This window comes from Myotis daubentonii, chromosome 3 (genome assembly GCF_963259705.1).
Source record: "Myotis daubentonii chromosome 3, mMyoDau2.1, whole genome shotgun sequence".
Classification (NCBI taxonomy): domain Eukaryota; kingdom Metazoa; phylum Chordata; class Mammalia; order Chiroptera; family Vespertilionidae; genus Myotis; species Myotis daubentonii.
The window spans coordinates 31692937-31709611 of record NC_081842.1 but is presented as its reverse complement, the minus strand read 5'-3'; the positions used below and the strand labels follow the sequence as shown (position 1 = coordinate 31709611).

The following is a 16675-nucleotide window of genomic DNA, read 5'->3' as shown; positions in this document are numbered from 1 at the left end:
AGTTTCTGCAATAGAAAACAAACAAAAATCAACTCAATGTGTCTATCTTTGTCCAAAATTTCCAAACATCTATGAACAAAATGCACTTAAATATTATTACTTAAAGGTCCAATAAAGTTGTTTTTATACTTGTTCATACCTTCCCAATTCCTTTACTAAGGGCTCAAAGTAGATGTAAAAAGTGTATGCTTGACACCTGGTTTCTGATTGCTGCCCATTCATATATAACTTAAAGATGCCACTAATTTCACTCCATTTAAGAAATGAGCGCATCTAGGTTACACCTTTATGACCACACATTACCACCATGATATAGTGAGGAAAATATAACTTATTATTCAAGGCGGTGCAGAATGACTTGTTCTTGCATCACTGATCCGGTTCCCTATAAACTACCAGAGACTAATTAAGTCAATTTTTTAAGGCAACAAAATGGGAGGGGGCTGTCAAGACCACAAAATGCCGGACAGGATGCTTTCCTAGACCTTTGGCTTTGGAGCCTGACAGAGGAATGGGCTTCCCCCACTAGTTTACAATCACTATGCGATACCTCTGGATACAACAGAATACCAAAGGCCAGTTTTGCAGACAGTCTGTTATTTTATTGCACAGATTTCACTTGAAGAACAAAATGCACCATGAGTGTGTGGAGAGTCTGGGGTCTCAGATACTGATTCGCCGTCAGTGTTTACACCCGTAAAGCCAAATTCGACAGTACAATTTATGTTAAACAATAATCACTTCCAGATGGCTAACAATGAAAACAGAGACAGGGCAAAATAGCTTTTAAAATGGGTTAAGTTGAAGTATATGCATGTGTAGAATTAAAAAGTACATCAGACAAACTGGAAATCAAAAACATTTTGTGGAATGCCAGTTAGAGTTATACTTACGTGTGCTGTTATGTATCATATAATGAAAGTCTATTTGGTTCATTTCCTTCATACTGAGCTGAGAATTTCAGGAAAACCGTGGTTATAAAAATGATCAATCTTGAAAAAATATGTACAGATAAATGTAAAATCACAAACTAAAAAAAAAAAAAAAAAAATCCCCACCCTTTGCCCTCAACTTACAAAAGGGAAACTTTCCCCTGGAGGGAAAGTTCCACGACTCCCTCCCCTCCCCCACCCCATGTCCCCAATTCTATCTTTTTCTAGCTTATGACTAAGTGACCTCGGAGCTGAAGAGGGGGCGGGGAACAGAGAGGCATCTTTATGAGGCTCCCAGTGTCATCTGTAACAACAGTTTGAAAAGTGTCTTTTATTTCTCTCCCCCATACCCAACAACTCAGCAATGTTTGCAAGATGTTTGAAATTTAAAGAGAGAGAGAGAAAATACATAGAGGTGTAGTTTTTATGGGCCACAAAAGAATGCCCAAGAGCTAACAGTGGGCAAAACCATGAGAAAACCGTGTGGGCATTATCTGAGCTAAAGATTTATTTTTTAAGGCAACAAAATGGGGGAGGGGGGGTGTTAAGACTACAAAATGCCAGACAGGATGCTTTTCTAGACCTTTGGCTTCGGAGCCTGACAGAGGAATGGGCTTCTCCCATCTGTGGTGAGCAAACCTAGGGCCCTGGGCCCAGCATCTACAGCACCTCCGTGGGCAGGCCGGCAGCTCTCTTATACGTGGGCACTCTTGGCGTGAGTGGGGGAGCTGGAGCCCGAAGAGTAGTAGAAACGGTTTTCACCAAAGGCCTGCGCATCTCCAGAGCAGCAGAGGATGACAGAGCCGCCCACAAGGCAGAGAATGGCACCAATCCAGCCGGCGTACAGGGAGTAGCCAAAGCTCACGATGGTGGTCTCGCGGTGGGCGCACACAGGGAACCAGATGGTGGCAACAATGGCGCAGAGAGCTGGGGAGACATGGAGAAGGCTGTGAGCGGGCATACCCATCACACACCAAGCGCAGTGGGCAGAATACACTTCATTCCACACACACACGCGCCTCTGGCTTCCAACCAGCTCCAGAAAACTCCATACTCACAGCTCTGCCACCCCCAACCCCCGCAGTGCCGCAATCTGAACCTAAAGGTTTGCATCTGTAGAGGAAGTTGACCAAAAGCAAATGTCGAACTACGAGGTCCTTACTTTTTCAACAGGCGAGGGACAAGGAACTCCAATGTAAAAACCTAGTAATGAATCACTTAAGTCCAAAAATACGTATTATATTTTTTTACATATCTTGACTTTATATATCTATAGTTATAATTCTGTTATTGCACTTAACTAATTGGGTTATAATTATCTCTCTACATGTCTATTTTCCATTCCAAGTACTGAGTTCCTTGACAGCAGGGAACATGTCTTATCTTTGGAAAGTCAGTATTTAGCTCAGTCCGTATGAAGCACCCCGTATGTGCTCAGTGTATACCACTGGAATGACTGGACACCCTGAGCTATCCAGAAATGAGAATCAAGACAGTGCCCACTTCAATTTCCTACTCTATTTTTTTTTCAATTTAGTCAGTCCACATTACAAAGACCTAAAAAAGCTATGAATTATTGCTAGACATCCGTGGAGTCTCAGCTAAGAGTTTGCATTTGTGTTATGCTGTTCACAATCACAAAAATCTCGGCACACCAATCAACAGTTCTTAGAGCAAAGGAGTTTACCCATCCAAGGATTTTATGGTCATAATATTTGCTGTGATAGATCACAATGGTAGAAATGTATGGTCTTGCACCAACCAATCTAACTTTCAGATTTGGTTTAGATTTTAAAGAATAAGTTAAGAAATCACCACTATCTCATTTAGTTTTGCCCCTCCTCCTAAACAACGTAGCAAAAGAAGGGCAGGCAGGAGCCTATAAAGACTTGAAACTCTTTTAAACCTCTAGGCCAGCACTGTCAAATAGGTTAGCCCCGAGCTACCAGAGCTTTTGACCATTTCTCATAAAGCTTGTGAGACTGAAAAAGCTAATTCTGAATTTTAATTCTTTTACATTTAAATGATCACATGTGGCTAGTGGCTACTATACTGAACAACACAGCTCTAGACAAAGTAACTCCATAACTTCCTTTGTTAGTATCTAATTTTTCACAACTATAAGCAGGACAGAAATTTCAGTTAAAACTTTAAGTTAGAATGGCATATTAAAGTTGACAGATTAAAATAATAATAATAAATAATAATAACAATAATGAGGTTTCCAATAGTGAGCCATAAAGCCTTCAATAAATTCTAGAAAGGCATTTCAATGTTTGCTGCCTTGTCACTTTCAACTCAGCAAGCTGCTTCTGATTTCTACTCATACTGAGTGATTTTCTAACTTCCCTCTATACCCACAGAGAAAAAATATAATTTTTCTTTAACACAGCACTCAAATCTAACAGCACCATATATTAGTTCTAAGCTAAAGAAAAGCTTTACCCATTCTCAAAGACCTTTTAAACTATCACATTTCCTTTTGTGTAGCTTATGACATAGGTTTTTGTTGAAAACAGATTAAGTCTACAACCACATAAGCTGGGTTTAGATACACCTAAATAGATGTGATTCCTATCCTAAAAAAGTATAGACCCCAAGAAGAAGTCAGAGGGAAAAGTAAATTTGGGTGTGAATGGCTCAAATTGGATAACAGCCTAAATTCACTCCATTAATTGTGAACTATTCACATATTTAAGTTTATACAGACTACCTAAAAGGCTAAAATCTCTCTCAAGAAGACCAGTACTAATAAAATCTTCCCTTTCCAGCCCAGGGCTTTCAACACCTGAGATACAGGGGAAAGTCTATTTCTTTCTCTTTTTCTGGCCACAGATTCCAAATCCGGCACTCTTGAGAACTGCTTGGCTATTGTCATGGTCATACTCTCGGCAAGGCACAGATAAAAGCCTTTTTTCTTTATCAGAGCAAGGGACAGAATCCTCTTCTAGAGTGTTTTGGCCAGAGAGAACTGCCCTAGTCTTTGTATCAATACACAATCCAGCTACAAACCCCTAGACCCCCAAGTGAGAACTCATCTGCTATGGGCAAGGACAGCAAAATAGGGGCTTCCAAACACCCAAGCGTGATTAGGGGGGAAAGGAGGGGAGAGTGAATATGAATTCCATAGGACAAAATGATTTGATTCCCAAACAACTGATTTGGTTCAATCAAACCAATATTGCCTATAACAGTTAACTGGCTTCCAAACAGCAGCATATGCTTATGGTTAAATTAAGTTTTATTTTTTTTATTCTTTATATTTAAACATAACACACACACAAGCATTCCTCACATTTCATGTAAACCTAACCTAACTTTCAGATTTGGTTTAGATTTTGTAGAATAAGATTAGAAATTACCTCTCATTTTATTTAATTTTTCCCCTTTTCCTAAGCAAACTAAATGAACAAGGTTATCTTCATAGAGGGAAAGAATCAGGCTCAATAAATATTCCAAAAGTAATCAATCTTGATTTTGAGTGTTTTGAGGGTTTTGTTAGATTTTATTCCAATATAATTCATTAGAAAAAGGAAAAATCAGGAAAATGTCTAAACATTTAAATAATGAACCTATAGGACAGGATGGGTGAATAAATGGACAGACAGACAGATGAATGAGAGGTGGTCTCATTTCAAGTCTACTTTCCACTTTGTTCACACCAAAACTGACTTCCAAAATCATTATACGTTACTCATGACTTACCTCATTAAAGATTGCCTTCTTTTACAACCCAGGCAAAACAAGGCAAATGTGCACCAGCAGGTTCTTTATTTCCTAGCAGATAAGTGAACTCCGGGTGGAATTCCTGTGGCTCTCAAAGATGAACCACATCAAAACCACTGAAAGATGACAGGCCGCCACACAACATGAAAGGAAATGAGAGGTTCACTGGAAACAGTGACCTTCAATTGAACTCACAGTGAAAAATGTTTACAAACTAAAAAAGAATTTAGTCAATTTCAGCAGTGGTTTGAAGGGAAAAGGAGATCTATTTTAATAAATAAAGTTAAAAATCCAAGTCAAGTCATTACTCAACTAAAAGATGTGAACCAATAGAACTGGCAATAATTTTTAACTTTCTTAAAGACATATAAGACCTGCTAGATAGAGAGAGAGAGAGAGAGAGAGAGAGAGAGAAATTGTAATGGTCCTCTTGTTACTTAATAAAAACTCTGTAAATGTTTTTCTTTAAAAGTCACAGTTACTTATAAGGTAAAGAAAATTGAAGAAACATAAAAGGAATTTTCATTGCTTTTCTCTTATGTCGACAGAATGTGTTTTTAAATTAAGTCTCTAAAAACAGGAGAAGGGAGTTTTAATACTGATTTTTTCAATTTGTTTTCTTTTCTACCTTCAGCAAATGCAATAGTTAACTGTACCGGGGGCAAAAATCTGCCTTTTGTGGGGAGAGTACAAGGTGAAAATTGGGGATATTCTTAGCTTCAAAAACAAAAGGAGAAAAAAGCTTCACTGTGTAGATATAGATTCACCTGGACTGGGTCCTCTACAAGTAAAATTCCTTGCTCTTCACTGAATAAAATTGTTTGCCTCTCTTGATAAGTTTCAAATAATGTGATACAAAGGCGTTCTTTAATTAATAGAATACACCTTTATTAAAAGTTAGCAATGATCTTGATGTAGCCAAATACAGAAAATATTTGGGATAATAAAATAATTTTAGAGCAATGAAATGTTAAGTGTAGTTTTTAGTCCCTTTAAGAATTAGATGATAAATAAGTGTGATGAAATTAAATAAAATTGGTACAAGTATGTTTGAAGTAACAACAAAGAGAAAGCCACAACACAGACAGACAGACAGACAGACAGACAAACAGGCGCAGAAAGACAGAAGAACACCAGGCGGATATTTCTTCCTCCAGCCCTGTGCACCTCTGTTCTCAGGCTTTGTCACTTTCCATATGAAACACTGGAAGGACTGAAAGCATCATTTCTAACAGAAAGCAATATTTTCATTAAAATCACTTAAATTAATCTGACATATTAGTAATACTGGAAAAAATCTTCCTTGATATTCTAGCTGAGATTTGCTTCCAAAAAATATCTGAGGAATGGAAAAAAAAAGGGGGGGGGAATACATAGCTGAAGCTGGTCAGCTGTGACTTGATCAATTTTTAGAATAAGTTTTGGTGCATGGAGGGTTATTAGACTATTCTCTCTACTCTATGTATGTTTGGAATTTTCCATTATAAAAATTTATTAGAATCCCCCTCCATTTACCATTTTACAATGTATTGAACATCGTCTTCTACAATCGATGGTATTATTACATACAATCTAAATAGCAATCAGCTTGTCACAAAGAGGCCAGTTAACTCAAGGCAACAAGAGATCTAATGAGCTTTGGTTAGATTCATATTTGTTAGTTGTTTCCTTATAATTTGAATCTAGAAAAAAAGGTTTCTCTATTTTCCATTTATCATTCTCTAAATTTTGACTTACTAGTAAGAAAACATAGCTGCCAAAGGCATATTCCTCTTATGTAGACTTTTATGACTATCTAATTTTTACAACAATCATCAAGTCAATGGAATATATGAGTACATTATTTTCATGGCCTGCTTTCAGCACTTTTCCCCCTTTATTTCCATTCCACACATCATTATCTTTTTTTTCCTACAACCTTTTTTAAAAGTCCATCTCATGGTTACTTGTTCATTTTAATCACAGAATTTAGAGACACCAGAGACCTCAAAAAGCAGTTAATTCCTCCAATTTTACTGATGAGATCATTTTAAGCCACAACCATACTAAGATGCCACATCCTGTCCATTATCCATATGAAATTTGATTTAAATTAGGGATTTTCTGTATAAAACTAATGAGTTTGGAGGAAGACTTTTTCTAACAATTCTCTTAAGACCCCACAATTAAGGGCAACACCCAAGAATTCCCATTCCCATAAGACTTCTGATTCTGCATGCATAACAGCTCAATCTGTCCCACATTTGCACACGCCATTTATTTTACTACAATTTCATTATTAACCTGTAATTTCCAAGTTAAAACAACTTTTTTCCAATACAAATAGGACTCCTGGGACCATATTTTTAAAAAGAAGGAGAGAAGATGAAAGGATTCCATTAAGAAGGAAAATACATTTCCTTTCTTTCCATTCCTACCCTATCTCCCCAAGAAAGACCCAAATCAAGTACTTTCTAACTTATAGCGAGATGAGCATTAGACTGAATCAGAACTGAGGCTGAGTGTCTTCAGCTGGGTAGCTTAATATGGCTTTTTATAATGGGACTAGAGGCCCGATGCACGAAATTCGTGCAAGAGTAGGCCTTCCTTCCCCAGGCTGCTGGCACCGGCTTCCCTCTGGTACCCGGGACCGGGGCATCCCTCCAGCCACTGGCAGGCACCGGGAACCCGGGCATCCCTCGCAGCCCCGGCTTCGTCCAGAAGGACGCCGGTCTAATTAGCATATTATGCTTTTATTATTATAAATAAGCAAAAAAACTCCAGCTATTGATCTCTACACTCTGGACCTGGAATTTATTATGCTAAGTGAAATAAGCCAGTCAGAGAAAGACAAATTCCATATGATCTCACTTATATGTGGAATGTAATGAACAAAATAAAGTGACGAACAACATAGAAACAGAGGCCTGGATACATGGAACGGACTGACAGCTGTCCGAGGGGAGAGGTTTTATGGGGCTGGATGAAAAAAGGTGAAGAGATTAAGCAAAAAACCTTATAAACCATAGGCACAGACACCAGTGTGGTGATAGCCAGAGGGCAAGGAGGTGGGGGATAGGTGGAGGTGGGCAAAGGCGAGATAAATGAGGACGAAAAGAGGCTTTGCTTTGGGCGATGGGTGCACGATGCAGTGTGCAGATGACGTTTTATTGACTTGTTCACTTGAAACCCGTATGGTTTTGTGGCCCTATGTCACCCCAATAAATTCACTTAAAAAAAAACTTACATATGTCAATTCACTATTCTTACCAACTTCAGAAGAAGGCATTGCTGTGCCCATTTTATATAAAGGTGTAGAAACACTAAGTAACTGCCCCAGCTCGCATAGCTGGAGAGTGGTAAATCCGAGATTCAGTAGAGTTGGTCTGACTCCAAATGATAAGGAAAAGCGCAGGAAGGTACCTCCTGCTTCAGCAGGGGCTTGTGGGAAACCACGCGTTCGATGCATTCTGATCTGAGGAGCCTGCCGCTGCTTGAGCTGCTCTTCGGGCTTAGGAGGCCAGCAGCACCAGGCTCCCATTCCTTCCCCCACAGCAGGAACCAAATCCTCACATCATTAAACTTACTCTGCTCAGAAGATAAAGCTGTGGGACAACAGACAAGATGTTTTAAGCTTTTGGAAAAATAATTAAAGATCCTCAGGGTCACCAAAAAACGGATTCTAGTTAACAGTGTTGACAATTTCCATACCAAGGTTAACTTTGACACTGTTTCCAGTTCCACCTGGCCCCCTTTGGTCAGCGACCACGTCTCAGCGGGAGTGCCATGGACGACCCTCAGAGCCCAGCGTGAGCCCAGCACTGGCTTCTCCCGGACAGGGAGAGCGGGAGAGCGACAGAAGCCAATCCAGAGCAGCACAAAGGGAGCCTCCACTCTCTCGCACTCCTCCCACCCTCTGCCAACAGGGAAAACAAGACACTCGGGCTCCATGGAGAGAAAACCTAGAGGAGACCAGCAGGTGCCACACTTGAGACAATGAGCTTTACATTTCCAGAGCTAGCTCGCTCCAGTCCAAACAACAGCCAACCCAAAGGCTGGTGGACACCCTCTGAGAAATAAATCCGGGCGAGGCAATCAAAGAGGAAGCAGGTAACCCTGGAAATGCAAGGCTGCAAGAGGGCAAGGAGCGGTGGCACCCTCCCTCCAGTCCTAGCAGCCAGGGGCCAGAGAGGTGCAGCTTCCCGGGGGTTCCGATCTCTCAACACCTCCTCCATCCGCAGCAAACAGACTGAGGAACTCACATCACTGCTCAGCCTCACCTCTCTTTCCTTTCTACGATTCTGGATACATCCCCCACCCCATTTGAAAAAGAAAGTTTCAAACAACTGGTTGCTATTTTTTCAAATAACCCTTCTTATACAACTGGATGATCCAGTTGTTTTTAGGGATTTTATGTGTACTTTGCTGTTCTGTCTTTATTTTGCACAGGGTTTGAGTTTGGTTTTTATGGGGTTTTTTAATGTGTTCCCTTACTTGTGGGTATTCTGGGACACTTACATGAAGGCCAGGATTGCTAAAATGAACCCCTAACACAACGGACCCAGCTTTGGCTCTGTATCCTCAGGGCCCAAGAGACAGCCTCCTGGACCTCTGTGAGAATGAGGAAAGTCACAGACACAGGCAAATGTCTAGGATGAGAAGGGTTTCCTCTGGGTTCTACAAACGAGTTTACTTGTACAGCTTTCTGTGGTCTACCTGTTGGAAAGGGAATTCAAATACAAAGATCTGGCTATCAAAAAGTATCCCTGTGGCCCTGGCCAGTGTGGCAGTCAGTTGAGCGAGGTCCTATGCACTGAGACGTCACCGGTTGGATTCCTGATCAAAGCACATGCCCAGGGTTTCAGGCTGCATCTCCTGGGGAGGCGGGGGAGGGGGGGGGTGCAGGAGGCAGCTAATTGATGTGTTTCTCTCTCTCTCTCTCTCTCTCTCTCTCTCTCTCTCTCTCTCTCTCTCTCCCCACCTTCCTCTCTCTCTAAATCAATAAAAACATATTTTTTAAAAAGTTCCCCTGTGAGTTAGACGAAGCACTTGGTGCTGACTGTACGTTTGATGTGTCACTCCCACACATTCTTTGTGGCTGCAACCAAAATGTCCGTGCCCAGATTCTCCTCTGGAAATCACAGTGGTATTCTGGTCTTTTCACTCCTGTTAACACACACACACACACACACACACACACACACACACACACACACAGCCCCCTCCTCGGAATTCTCCATGGCTTCACAAGCCCCTGAAAACCTCCATCCCTTTGCCATCTTGTGAAGAGGTGCCCTACCTCTCATGTTCCCTCATCTCACCGGTGTCACTGTGGGTGGCCATCACTAAGTGGCAATGACCCGGACAGAACCTTGTTCTCTCACCCTTACCCCTCAAGCACATAGTCTGATACCAGTCTGGGGACCGGAATTCCTTATCCAAGGAGACCTTGACTGTCTATCTAACCCAGAAGCACATCAGTTTCTCCTCAATGATGTATCAGTCCACTTTACAACAAGAGTTTTTAAAATTCATGTCTTCTATTAGGATTTAGAATGTGTTCATGAAATTAGCATTCCAAGAAAAAATAGAGAGAAATGAAATCACTGGAGAGAATGGAGCTAGAAAGACCCTCCCTAGGTGCTTAAGTCAAGCCGTCTGTGTGTGGGAGTAATCAGCAAAGCTGAACAAGCACAGGCCATTTCCTGGGCGAGGACTGTCCCTCCCCCCAACCCACAAGCACCTTCTCTCCAACTCTCAAAACCTAACTTCCTCTACTCCAGGATACCCCTCTGGTCTGGCTTAGGTGTCTTCCAATGTGTGTGCACAACGTGTGCAGCTCTTTAAGATGAGCACATGCCACACTCTATCAAGATGTCTGGGTACTCTCAAAGCAGAGACTGATATTGTATCCAATGAGCCCCAGTGCCTACAGTGGTGCCTGGCACTCAGCAGGTGCTCCATGAATAAAAGATTGAATTATCACCTAGTGATCTACTACTCTCGACATCTTACTTTTCTTTTTCTTTTAAATATATTTTTATTGATTTCAGAGAGGAAGGAAAAGGGAGAGAAAGATAGAAACATCAATGATGAGAGAGAATCATTGATTGGCCACCGCCTGCATACCCCCACTGGGGATCGAAACCTGCAACCTGGGCATGTGCCCTTGACCGGAATCGAACCCAGGACCCTTCAGTCCACAGGTCAACACTCTATTCACTGAGCCAAACCAGCGAGGGCAACATCTTACTTTTCCATCACCCTCCTCTTTCTCTATTCTTTCTTTGTACATTAACTGAAGTTCTTAATCTTAACTATAAGTAAGAGTCACCCTACAGGTAGTTAGGATTTCATAAAATATCTTTGTCTGGCTTTATACCCAGAAATTCTGACTCAACGAACCTGACATGGGACCTGGGCACAGGTATTTTCAAAACGGAATTCCCTTGTGATGTCTGACTGAAGAGCCACTGTGTAACTCTTTTCTGTCCTCCGGTCTTTTCCTTAGGTATTTCCTACCCTTAAAATCCTTTTTTGCCTTTTGTTTGTTAACTTACGTTCATGTTCAGTGGCCTCTGCCTCTCCCCCCTCCCACCCCCACCGTAGATAGGACTTATCCCCATGAAACATAAAGAAATACACATTGAGGGGGTTCTATTCCACAGAGGAGTCATTGGCTTTCCTTCCTGCACCTCAACTGGATGAAGCAGCAGGAAGATCTGACATTCGTCGTGTTTCCTCGGAGCTGGGTGCCATAGGGAAAGCTCTTACCCAGCAGAATGAGCAGAACCCCAGCCAGCTGGGCCCGCCTGTACTTGGCCACGCCAGGCTCGTGGCCCATGCGGATGCAGGGGAGAACTGTCAGCAGCAGGAGAATGGCCGGCAGGCCCAGGACTGAGGCTGCAATCATCAGGGCTCGGCAGGCCTGCACGTAACCTACAAGCAAGAGAGCAGACAGGATGGGTTAGACCAAGGGAACCCTTGGATCCTGAATCCTGCCTCTCGGGAATTCAGTACCACTTGCCTTCCTCCCTCTTGCCCATTCCAGGACTTAGACGGTGTTCCATGTTGTCCATGACCACGTCACATGTTCAACTTTTAAAGTGATTCGATGACAAAAATAAAGGGGGGGTGGAGGTTGAGGGCTGGAGAGACTGAATGGGGATCCCAGGTTTAGGCCACTTGTCCAAGCTTCCAGGATGAAGGGGCCCAGAGTCCAATGGTTATATCACCTTGTGAACGACTCAGAATAAAACTCAAATCTTCCAAAAAGCCTTCTGTGAGGGATGGGCCATTGGTTCCAGTGTCTTGTTGATACACTCAACCTGTATGACCTTGGGCAAGATACTGAACTGCTGTGTCCTCATTTATAGAGTGAAAATAGTAATAGTACCTACATTTCTCTAAAAGAATTCAACTCAGATTAAGTTAGTTAATTCATGCAGTGCTTAGAACAGTGCCTAGCACATGCTAAGTGAGCTAAACAAGGTTAGCTATGATTAATTGGTGTTATTACTCCATTATCATTGCTTTAAAGGCATCCCTCCAGACCCAAGGATTCCTAGAGGGCAGACACCTGGAGTTAACACAGTGCCCACAATAAATGATGTAAACATACAGTTATAAATGAAAGAATACCTGAGTTGAATAATAAGAGAGGAGCAAAACTACCAGGGCTTTATACTGTCATATAAAATGCCAGGTAACAACTTTATTAAGAAACAGATTACAATCTGTGCAATATTCATGTAAAATAGGTCTGACAAGATACTGGAAGAAGCTGACACACTTAAATATATTGTTTCTCATTAAGACACTCTCCCTCCTTAAAAAAAAAAAAAAAGGTATTCATTACTCTCTTTTTGGCTCAAAGCAAACTGGAGCTAGTGGCATGGCCTCAGAGAGGCAGAGTTAACGACAAAGTCGAATAGTGAGCCCCAACTTCCGCCTCACTTGCCCGGACCCTCGGACCAAATCTGGCCACCTGCCCTGTGCCCCAAGACGCAACTGCAACACTGTCCCTCAGCAGGATATGTCCTGCCAGAATTCAGACTCCACAAGGGTACGCTTCGGACTATTGTCCATCCCAGCTTCTTATGAATTAAAGGTAACCAATCAACCAAATGTCTATTGTCTTGAACATCCCCAGAGAGGACCCACAGGAAGTTTGAGGCAGGACCTCTGACCGCAGCCCTATGCCCCTCTCCCCGCCCAGCTTGTAGGAGAGCCGGGGCTGACACGATGGAGACATTCAACTAGAAACTGAGGTTCTGAAATTCATGACGCAGGCTGTCCGCGTGCTAGGTGTCAAGGCCATGTCTGGAAATCAAAGATGGAGACTGAGCTCTGTCCCTGTCCCCACCCAAAGTACAAGGGACAGGGAAAGCAGGAAGGATGAAGCCCTCCCTAAAATGCACTCCCCTCTGTCAGAGGGTCTATGTTCTTTGAAAATAAACCGCTCGGCACTGACTGTTAGTAAGCTGAACTTCAGGGAAAGGACGCAGGGAATAATTTTATGTTTCAAAGGTTCCTACATCTTGCCCAGCTTTTAACAAAAAACTATAGCTACCTTTTATGGAGCATCTATTCTATCAAAAGACTTTTACATTTCTCATCTCATTTAATCTCCAAAGCAACCCTGAAAGATAGGGGGTTGGTTTGATTTTAACTTTTAAAAGAAGACAACTGGGATTCTCAGAGGTTAGTCCCTTGTTCGAATCACCCAGACTGTGAGCACGGGGTCCAGCACAGGATCGGAATATGACCAAGGTCGACCTACACCAGCAGTAAGTGGAGCTGGGTCCACCTGGGTTCCCGGGAACTCTGTCATTCTAAAAGCCCAAAATGGAGAAAAGGACAGTGAATGGAGGGCTGGCGTGCATTGTGCACACCTGCTGCGTGCCAGAGCAATGCTGGTTCCAGGAGGGGATGCAAAGAAAGTAGGAGGTCGCTTATATCTTCAGGAATTCCAAATGCAGTAGGAGACAGGGACTTAGGAACATGAGCAAAAATCAAGTCAAAATGTGCCCGGATGGGGTAAGAACCAAAAACCAGAGCAGCAAGGAGGAAGGGGGGGCGGGGGGAGCGGCAGTTGATTCCGACAACAAGGACTAATATAGGAGGCACTTAAGAGAGGCTCATCAGAAAGGCTCATCCTAGAGGAGACACACACACACACACACACACACACACACACACACACACGCGCCGGCTCCCACACTGGTGGCCGTGGGCCGAGTTACTTCGCTTGCTAAGGACATTGGGATGTGCCTTTTGCCTTTGAATGAGCACGAGGCCTGCGGGACATAAGACAATCCTGTTCTATTGGCCACGGCCCATACGCCCGCCGGGCAGGACAGAGATTCAGAGCAAAACCCAGAAGGGGCGCCCGCGACCTTGCCAATCACCCAGCTGGCTCAGGGTTTAAATCTGAATTGGAACTGTTGTCCGGACTTTGCCAACCAGGCTGCAAGTGGCGATGGGACCCCAGGCCGGCGTCACTCCCTCCTCTCCCGGTTCCGAGATACCCCTGGCCGGGAGGGGGCGACCCAGGGCGGCGGGCTTTGCCGGGAGGGAGCACGGTGGCTCTCCAGGGGCGCCGGCTCTTACCTATGCGCCCCGGCTCTTACCTATGCGCCCCGGCTCTTACCTATGCGCCCCGAACGCGCGGGAGCGGTGCGCAGGCGGGAGGCTGAGCAGGGCAGACGGACGCCCCCACGGCGGGGGCACGGGCGGGGGAGGTGAGACGGGCTCCGGGGCCTGCGGGAACCGACCAAGCGAAGCCAGTGGCCCCTAACTTGCCAGAGCGCGTCGCCGGTCCAGGAGGACAGGGAAACTCGCTGGAATGGTTGCGTCTCTCTCTGTCTCCAACTCGCCTCTGCGGATAGAATCTAACGGGAAAGCAGGGCCCCTGGGGAGGAGGTCTGGCCGGGAACTGAAGCACTGCTGCTCAGTCGACAGTGGGAGCGTGGGGCGGGCGAGGAGGCGCTAATGAACCTGGGCTCAGTTTCTACTATGTGTCTCCGTCTCAGGCCATTAACTTCCCAGGGGGACTCGGCCAGTGGCCACCCCTATCTTCCCCAATTCCAGAGAAGAGAGCTGAGGCTGAGAGGTTAAGTTCGCCGCTGCCTGATTCCACACTACGGCAAGGTGGGACTCAAGGTGTCAAAATAGGCCGAATAGGCTTGAAGCCCTCAAAATGTTTTGTCTAGCGCCCCCCCCCCGCCCCCGCCAGCCCAGGGGATGAGGGTTTGGGGCCAGCCACTCGCAAGGCGGGGGTCCTTACCCGGCAGGATGAGGATGTCCACCAGGGGCTTGCAGTGGTACAGCCCCGTGGCCATGACGCAGTCCGCCCACAGCCCCTTGGAGCCCAGCTCGTCCAGCTTGCGGCACGTCGGGATGGTGTAGCCGCAAGTCACCACCCAGTCATTGGTGGACGTGGTGACGATGATCCCGATCCAACCCACGAAGCTCGTGACGAAGCCCACAACCTGCAGGCACGTGGCCACCATCGCAGCCACCCCGGCGTCCCCGCGCCTCGCCCCTCGCTAGCTGTGCCCGCGCCCCGGGCTGGACGGCGCCCACCCTGGTCCTCCCTGATCCCGCGCTCGCGAGCCGCTGGCCCTCGACGGCCAGTTGCGGGACGCTGGAGGCGGTGTCAGGCCGCGAGAGGCTGCGAGCCCAGCTCCGACGGCGCGACCAGGGAGCGCACGGCTGGGACAGCGACGCGCGCGCCACGCGGACTGGAGTGCGGCTGGGCAGCGCGCCCCCGCCCCCCTCTTTAAACCCCGTGGCCCGGGCCCGGAGCGCCAATCGGTGACGGCCCTGGGTCGAGCCGGCCAATCGCCGGCCAGGGTCCGGTGTGGGGTGTGGAGGGGAGCAGGATGGGGAGTGGGGCAATCGCACAGCCCGGCCCCGCGGGCGGGCGTCTTGCGGTCAGTGTTGGAAAGTAAAATAATTCTATCCAAGTCCGAGACTTGCAGAGTGCCCAGAGGGCTCGCGCGTCAGGCTCGGGTTCTTTTTTGCCGGGAATTATTTCTTCTCTTGTGGCCGCTCTCATCTCTGTCCTCGGGTCTCCGCTAAGCTCCATCCCTCCTTGACTTCTTCCCACCAGACAGCAGGGAAGGCAGTGCCCCCGCGGGCTCCCTGTGCAGTAGTCCCTCCGCTGAATTCTAACTGATGAGCTGGGAATGGCCCTAAGGAGCAGACCCAAAGCGTTCAGTAAACCATAGTTAGTAGTAGAAAGAAAGTGATACTTTCTCTAGCCCCAAATCATCAGAGCGGCCATGGCCATAATGATAGTGATAACACAAGAGACTCACATTTATCCAGCTGTGCCGTGCACTTTGTGCATGCATGTATATGTATGTATTATCCCGTAAACTATCTCACTAAATAATTCTCCCAAAACCCCTTTATGGTAGGCATAACTGTTGACACCCAATACGCTTGAAGAATCAGCATGGGAGAGGTTAGGTTGCACACTTCACACAGCTGGGAAGCAGTATGCTCCAAGGGCCCATTCCCCACCCACCCTCCCACCGACCATTCCTGGGTACCACTTCCTGAAAATTCCTGAAGGGCTCACGTCTCCCATTTTTGACACCTTAAAAGCTGGGCTGACTGCCCTGGGCTCACTGTATATACGTTAATGCCTGCATTCTGCAGAGAATACTGCCTGGGTGCTCTACAAATGTAAGCTATCAGCAGCAGCATTAAACCTCCAGGAATTCAAAGAGGACCCATTATACGCATCTTTTGATCATGTAGAGAAGTCCTCCTTAGGCTACATTTATATTAAACAGCTTTAACTCCCTTTGAAACAACGTGCTTATCTTATTATATCTCTCTATCACCGATCATGAGATTTAAAGATGTGAAAGATTTCATCAAGCACAAAAACTTCCTGCTAGCACTCTAAGATACGTGTCATAAATCATAGGGACTGAGCTTTCCTATAGCTATTCCCAATGCTGGGGTCAGGGCCAATCACCGTGTTTTCTGCTTCTAGGGAAGACTGGCCTGAAGGAGACCCC

General features: G+C 45.2%; 1 protein-coding gene across 1 annotated transcript; it reads right to left on the bottom strand.

The window, feature by feature from the left end:
• Positions 1-580: 580 nt before the first annotated feature.
• On the bottom strand, positions 581-15382 carry CLDN11 (claudin 11). The gene is made up of 3 exons (XM_059687016.1): positions 14926-15382; positions 11412-11576; positions 581-1859 (listed from the first exon to the last, which is right to left on the bottom strand). The coding sequence occupies exons 1-3, from the start codon at positions 15149-15151 to the stop codon at positions 1627-1629; spliced, it is 624 nt and encodes a 207-aa protein (XP_059542999.1). The 5' UTR covers positions 15152-15382; the 3' UTR covers positions 581-1626.
• Between the last annotated feature and the right edge of the window lie 1293 nt (positions 15383-16675).

Coding starts and splice junctions, on each gene's coding strand:
- CLDN11 (XM_059687016.1), bottom strand. CDS start 15,151: ATGGTGGCCACGTGCCTGCAGGTTGTGGGCTTCGTCACGAGCTTCGTG. Junction 11,577..14,925: donor GGACATCCTCATCCTGCCGG/GTAAGGACCCCC, acceptor TCTTGCTTGTAG/GTTACGTGCAGGCCTGCCGA. Junction 1,860..11,411: donor GGTTCTGCTCATTCTGCTGG/GTAAGAGCTTTC, acceptor ATGTCTCCCCAG/CTCTCTGCGCCATTGTTGCC.